This window comes from Henckelia pumila, chromosome 2 (assembly GCF_033568475.1).
Source record: "Henckelia pumila isolate YLH828 chromosome 2, ASM3356847v2, whole genome shotgun sequence".
Lineage (NCBI taxonomy): Eukaryota > Viridiplantae > Streptophyta > Magnoliopsida > Lamiales > Gesneriaceae > Henckelia > Henckelia pumila.
In genome coordinates this window covers 161,615,186-161,622,450 of record NC_133121.1, presented here as the reverse complement: position 1 = coordinate 161,622,450, position 7,265 = coordinate 161,615,186, and the positions used below count along the sequence as shown (strand labels likewise).

The following is a 7,265-nucleotide window of genomic DNA, read 5'->3' as shown; positions in this document are numbered from 1 at the left end:
AGGGGGATTCGTCCCCATATGTGAACTATTGAAGGGCAGTTTACTGTCAATTTAAGAGGTGATTCGTCACCGCCACGTACGTTGGTTTCCACGCTGATCAGTATTTGATGTATGATTTAAGGTTACACTCTGGATACAACCATGCGATATTAGAAAATAATTTGCTCAACAATATTTATGTATTATGTTATTTAAGTTAATTTAAGTTATGATATGTATGATATTTTTAAGCATGCTCATTCATGTATATGTTATGTATTAGTAGTAAATTGATTTAAATTATTTTAAACCTTTGTTATGTTAGCATGTTGGGCCTCTAGGCTCACTATACTGGTATGGTGTAGGTGAGTACGTAGAGAAGGATGTAGCTCCTACAGGCGGCGAGGACATATGAGCGGACATGCAGTGACCCCGTGACCGTGATAGATGTCTGAGTCACATTGCATGTTTTGAATATTTCAGCACGTTAAATATTTTTATTATTTTTCAGGGATTGTGGGTTGGAATATTTTATTTAAATATTTTCAGTGCATGCAAACTTTAATCATTTTATTTATGCAGTATTTTAATTCAATATTTGACTCAGATATTTATTTTATTAAAGAATGCATTTTTATTTAAGTTATTTATTTATTTATTTTAAATCTTTTTATTCTGTGCGTATATGTATGGGCATATATGTACATATTTTATTTAGTAAGTATAAAAAAAAAAATTTCCGCATATTTATTTAATAATTAGAGAGTTAGGGTCGTTTCAAAAGAGGTGATTGGTGCACTTGAAAATGAATCTCGGCACCTCTATTTATAGACAGAGTTCGGACCGTCGGAACTGGCTTCGGAGCGTCCGAACATGATTGGACCGTCCGACCTTGACTTCGGAGCGTCCGAACATAATCGGAGCATCCGATGAGGACTTCGGAGCGTCCGAAGTCCCATCCGCACGTCATCCACGACGTCACTTTGCTAACATAATCGATGACGTAATACTTGATCCTGATCGGACCGTCCGAATTTGCCGACGGAGCACCCGATCTCGTTCGGAGCCTCCGATCTTTCCCTTCGGAGCGTCCGAACCTAGGATTCTTAATTATGATTAGTCCCGTAATCGCCTTACTTGGTTACGGGCTACTACAATATCAATGTTACGTCTGATGATGTATTCATCCTCACTATATATATATATATATATAATAGTTATAAATATGCCCCTAAGGGAGTGTCCAAGTTGGTGGAGTAGGTGAACTTTTGACCAAAGGTCAGAAGTTCGATTCCCCCTACCAACACCTTCTTGGACTAGTCTGTCACACAGAGCTTGCCTAATGTTGTTTATCTAGCTAAAGTAGTTTGCAGGCTATTGCGTTAGTCCGAGGGTTTATCCAGTGCGCACCGAAGATAGCGGTTGCGGGTTCCCATGTCACAAAAAAAATTATAAATACATTGTTTTTTTTAATAGGTTTTCGTTAGTTTTTACAATTTTATATGCACACATAAAGACCATATTTTTGTTGTTGGCCTGACAGTATGGGGTAGAATTTGATTCTTTCTTTATACGTGTTATGTTCTTAACTTAGCAGACAAGAACTTTGAATTTTTTTATGTATATTTTATGTGAATTTCTTGGGCTCTCAATCAAATTATAAGCTTGTGTATTTTTTTTTTTTTAATGCAAACTCAACAAACTAAATTAGAAATACAATTGAAATTTGGATTATTTATTAGTGCCATATTGGAATTTGTGTTTTTTTATTAAAATATTTTTTCTTATGTAATTTATTTATTAAAATATTTTTCCTTACAAAATTTGATTGCTAAGTGAAGATACATGTGATAAATTTATTGTTATTTGCTTGATTGTTATTTTATTATTTGTTTAGAGATATAAATTAAACTATTTCAAAATGGAGCATCAATCTGCTGTAAAGAAAGAAAAGACATTGATATTCTCTTTCTTTAAAAAAAGAGATCATCAAGCGAAAACACTTCAAATTCTACAGTTTCTACAATGGACCATCAACCTAGTGAAAGTCTTCCAATTCCTAGTGTCCAAATTCCTTCAAAATCTCGTACGACTCAAATTTTTTTGAACAATATAATGTCTTTGTATAAATATATATTATATTTTTTGATAATAATATATAATTTATCACATTAAGTTAAAGCTCACTCAATTCAAAGTCTTGGATCCGTCCCTACTAAAAATTATGAGTGAGAGTTTTGATTTGCGAGGCCAACAAGGAATTGTGCGGTGAGGGATGAGATGAGCTCATCTCTTAGATGGTCCGAGATCATCCCGGTATATGTTATATGATTATTGGTTAAATAACAAAAAAAGGTTTTGTAATTATATTTCCAAATTATATAAAAATAATTCTTCAAAAAAAAAAATATATAAAAATAATAATATTCATTGCACCCAAATAGCGTGCGCAATATAGAGATTAAAATACATTAAATTCAAGTAGTTGGATGCATAATTTCATTCCTATTTGTTGGCTCCCTCTTCCAATTTCGAGCTTCTTCAATGGCAGCCATTTCTTCTACTCCGCCGATTGTGAAAGTCGCAGCTCTCAGCGGTTCTCTCCGCAAAGGTTCCTTCAATCAAGGCCTTATACGCGCTGGTATTTGCCGTTTTCTTTCCTTATTCTGCTGATTTTTCAATTTTCATTTATGATCATGATGATACTTTGTTTATCTGAAGGTTCAGATCTGACGTTTTGTGAAGAAATTATTTCCCTGAAATTTAGCTTTTTGTGCGCTTGATTTTGCAGTTTGTTGTCTAGTGCGTTGCATAATTTCAGTTGACTTTTGTTTGTTTCTGTTTAAATTTTGTTTTCTATATTACTGGTGGAATTCGATAGTATTAGCTTAGAAGCAGGTCCAGTCTGAGGGTAGTTTGTAAAATAACCTTGTTAAACTCGAATGTTTGAAAAATAATCCTCCCAAGTAATAGTGAAAGAGAAGATGCGAAATCTTGTTTTTCACCCCAGAGTTGAAATGTGATTTCATGGATGAATTCACATTTGAAATTTAATCCTGTAATAATGCACTAATATCGATTCATTTATAAATTTGGCCCGAGATTAATTTATATTATATGTATACAATTTTCAATATAATATGAAAATTATGTGCAGTAAAATGTAATATTTGACCTAACCCATCTTGATATCAAAACATGTGTAATAAATATTTTCATGATACATTTTTAACTTCAATTTTAATATTTTTTTAATCCAATTCAATAGAACTTCAAAACTAAACTAAAATTTGTATTTCTGGTGGTTGTGACCAAATTTGTTAATTGGAAAATGAAAGGAAGACATGGTTTTACTTCACGCCTCCACGGGCTCAACGGAGTGGTATTGTGGTACCCCCTGTGAGACATCTATTCATTTTTCACTTATGGTTTTGCCATTTTCAATTTGCTCTTCTCAAGGAGATGGGGGTTGTCATTTTTTGTTTTGCTAAACAAATAAGCATCTATTTCTGTGTTTCATGTTTGTTAATATGATGATAGTGGCATTATACATGCTGCAAATGGAGTTGTAGTGTCCATTTATAGTTTTGTCATTTTCAATTTGCTCTTCTAAGAGATGGGGGTTTTCCTTTTTCGTTTTGCTAAACAAATATGCATCTATTTCTTTGTTTCATGTTTGTTATTATGATGATGGTGGCATTATACATGCTGCAAATGGATCTGGCAATCTAGCTATCGAGATATCAAAATCAATTAACGGTTTGGAGATAGAACATGTGGACATATCGCCATTACCATTCCTCAACACCGATCTTGAGGTAAATGGGACTTACCCACCAGCTGTTGAGGCCTTCCGGCAGAAGATTCTTGATGCTGATTGCTATCTTTTTGCCTCTCCTGAGTACAATTACTCCGTCACTGGTAATAAAAATCTCTTATCCCATTGTAACTAAATGAAGCTAATGAGTAACATAAGCTAGCAGTGGATTTGCTGTACACATCGTTTAATTCATTCCTTTAACGTCCATCTTTTCTTTTTCATCCTTTTGAAACTATTTGTTGATTAGCCAATATTTACGCATTGGTCTTTATTTAATGTAGAGTTTCTTTGCTTGTGAAAGTGAGATGTGTTTGTTGCACTCACATTCCTAATGTAAAGGGAGAAGTTTTATGTCAAGGTTCGGGTTAGCATTCTAGTTGGGTATAGCTTAATTACCGAAGGAAATAAAGTTTTTTCACCTTCCGCTGGAAAACCAATCAAATCCTAATTAAATGTGTAAATGAACTGAATCGAGTTATGAATAACATTTGAAGACTCGAATCCGTCTCAAATTAGTTATATCTGAGCTCAAGTTTGATTCGAATATCGAAAATTTTAATTTTTTAGCTTGATTCGGTTCGAATTAATTCTCGAGTTCGAGTTCGAGTTAGCCTAATATTGGAACATGTTCACGAGCTTCTCGAAAGTAAAGATTCGAAATATATTTATTTAATATATAATTATATTATATTATATTAATAAAATTTTAAAGTTCACGAGTGGCTTGCGAAATATGTAACAAAACAATTTGGGTTCCATTGGTTTGAATTCGATAGTTTGGAATACACATAAAAATATTTTTCGAGCTAGCTAAAAAAACTTCCTAGCCGGTTCAATTTGTTAACACTCCTAGTCCTAATACAATTTAGGAAAGGATTAGTTATGAAATATATATGGATGTTCAGAGCCTTCATACTCATTAGATGAAAAACTAGTAAGAGGTATATTTGTCTGATTACCTTAATTATAGAATATAATTTTTGTATAGAAATTCATTAACAAAGAAATAGGAATCCACAACTAAAGTATGATTCAGAATATGTGGTGTTGATGTATATAAGCTACGGCATTGTCTCTTCTAGCTATTCCAATCAATTAGATGAACTAAATGGAGTTTTCATTGGGCTCTTCATCGACTTGTTACCCAAATTGCTATACAGTATTTGCTGTTCTCTCACAGCTGATACGTGTCTTCTCATTCTCCTTCCACAAATTTACTTGTGATTTTGACCGGAAAGCAGGCGAGAGTTGAATATGGTTGGAAAGAATCACATTTAAATACATGCTGGAGACCAAAGCTTAAGATGACCACTGGTGTGAGATAGGTATTTAAACCAAGCTGACTGCTAATGTCTTCATTGACAAGATTGAAGATTATATTGGTTGTCAGGGATAGATCATGGTTATCATGTTATTTTGGACACTGTTCTAAAAGGTGCCGCCTAGGCGGGTAACAAACTGCCACCCGCCTACTGCCTAGCGCGTTTTAGAACCTTGATTTTGAGGGATCAATGTTTTATTTGGGTTATGATTCTATCGAAGAGAATGCAAACAACTGATCCCCAGAATCTTTATACTTAGTGTTTGTGTTTTTAGCCCTTGATCAATGTGAATTGATGGTTTAAAATGATCATTAACTTTAGGCCAACAATGAAAGAAAATTCAGGAAACAAGAATCCAAGATTTACGTGGTTTGATCAATTGATCTACATCTACTGCAGGAGCACTATTACTCTCTTCACCATGTACACACTTTTTCAATCAAGGATACAAGATTTCTCACAGAAATTCACTTTGGTTTTCTTCCTTCTCTCACATACAAGAAACCACACTTGAATTGCACAAATAAATCTTCTTGGCCATCTTTCAGGAGTTCCCATTCAAGTACACGCTCTCGACCAGTTTTTTCTCTGCATCTTTACTTGTGGCTCTCCCTTCTATATCCATGCCAAGTCCAGGATGTGTAACTTCTTCAAACGACAACAGAGCACTTGATCTTGTTGAGTGAGCTTGCCGCCACCTTCCAGTCATCTTTGATTTCATATTAACTTATGCATTGATACATTCGATGGCTCTACCACCTGGCTTCACTGATTTTGCCTACAACTCCAAAGGAAAACAAACATTGTATGCAAGGATGGAGTGTGTGAAGGAAAAGGAACCATCCGTGTGGGGACTGGGGAATACAAATTTTAATAGCGGCAACAATGTTTATGCTGTAATAAAAATAAAATATTTGCCTTTGGAAAAGTGTCCTTCCAATTTCATCTCATTTTTATTCTTTTTTCTGGCAGCACCTCTAAAAAATGCCATTGATTGGGGATCCAGGCCACCGAATGTATGGGCTGATAAAGCGGCGGCGATAGTCAGCGGAGGTGGAGGTTGGGGTGGTGGCCGTGCACAATATCATCTTCGTCAAATCGGTGTGTTTCTTAACATTCATTTCGTCAACAAACCAGAGTTTTTTGTTAACGTATTCCAGCCTCCTGCAAAGTTTGACAGTGAAGGCAACTTGATTGATGATTCAACCAAAGAGAGGTTGAAAGAGGTTCTCTTATCACTATATGCATTTTCATTGCGGCTCCAGGGGTAAATCTGCATAGCGCGTCTGAATCGCCATATCATTCTTACTACATGGTACACCACACCTGTACTTTTTTATGATTTTATTTTCGTGCAAAGCGAATACCATCTACAGACGTGGAGTTGCTTGGATTTCTATTGTGTTATCTCGACAAAAAAGATGTAATCCATGTGTCTGATGAATTGAATTGCTTGTTCTTGTGACCGAATAATATGATCGCGTGCATCGATTTGCATGAGCATGATAAAATTACCTCTTTTAGGACAATTGAATCATAACATCCATTTCACTGACAGCAGTCCTTTGTTTTGTATTCTTCCAAGTCTAGATAGAAATTGGGTGACTTTAGGGGATTTCGAGTAAAAATATATAAAAGAGCACTCAATCAGGCTTCTCCCTTGCGAACACCAGGAAAATCAGTACGCCCTTTGTATCATGTTTTTTAGCATGGACCTTGCCACACTACCAATTTTTTTAATTAAAAAATACAATAATTTTTTTTCCACCTAATTTCGGCCAACAATTTATTTAAAAAAAATTACATTCTCCAATGTATTTCAAATATTGGGGAAGTCATTTGTCTCATTTTTATAAAATAAAAATATTGATAAAATTTATTTTCCAAAATTTTCAAGTTTTAATTTTATCAAGATCTGACTCCCGATCCAAATAGGTTTATGCCACGCCAACTACGAGGATTGTAGCTGCAGTATTGCCAATTTCGATACAATATTTTGTCATATATGCTTCACATTTGTCGTGTTGATTTAGTTTTGTGAGAAATAATTTTTTTTTAGTTGGTTAATAGCCTGGCTTGAAAATTTAATTTTAAAGCATAAGAAAGACACCTTCCACTGTAGAGTATGCCAGTTTCTACCGTCT

At 34.5% G+C, this 7,265-nt stretch overlaps 1 protein-coding gene across 1 annotated transcript; it reads left to right on the top strand.

Annotated features, from left to right (window-relative positions):
• Nucleotides 1-2,460: 2,460 nt before the first annotated feature.
• Nucleotides 2,461-6,594, top strand: LOC140880990 (NADPH:quinone oxidoreductase-like). Its single transcript, XM_073285925.1, has 3 exons — nucleotides 2,461-2,620; nucleotides 3,712-3,900; nucleotides 6,094-6,594. Exons 1-3 carry the CDS (start codon nucleotides 2,524-2,526, stop codon nucleotides 6,390-6,392), a joined length of 585 nt encoding a protein of 194 aa, XP_073142026.1. The 5' UTR covers nucleotides 2,461-2,523; the 3' UTR covers nucleotides 6,393-6,594.
• The last annotated feature ends 671 nt before the right edge of the window (nucleotides 6,595-7,265 follow it).

What these genes read in the sequence shown, in the direction of transcription:
- LOC140880990 (XM_073285925.1), top strand. Translation starts at nt 2,524, where the DNA reads ATGGCAGCCATTTCTTCTACTCCGCCGATTGTGAAAGTCGCAGCTCTC. An exon ending in TCAAGGCCTTATACGCGCTG is followed by an intron (nt 2,621 to 3,711) that starts GTATTTGCCGTT and finishes CTGGCAATCTAG; the next exon opens with CTATCGAGATATCAAAATCA. An exon ending in GTACAATTACTCCGTCACTG is followed by an intron (nt 3,901 to 6,093) that starts GTAATAAAAATC and finishes TTTTTCTGGCAG; the next exon opens with CACCTCTAAAAAATGCCATT.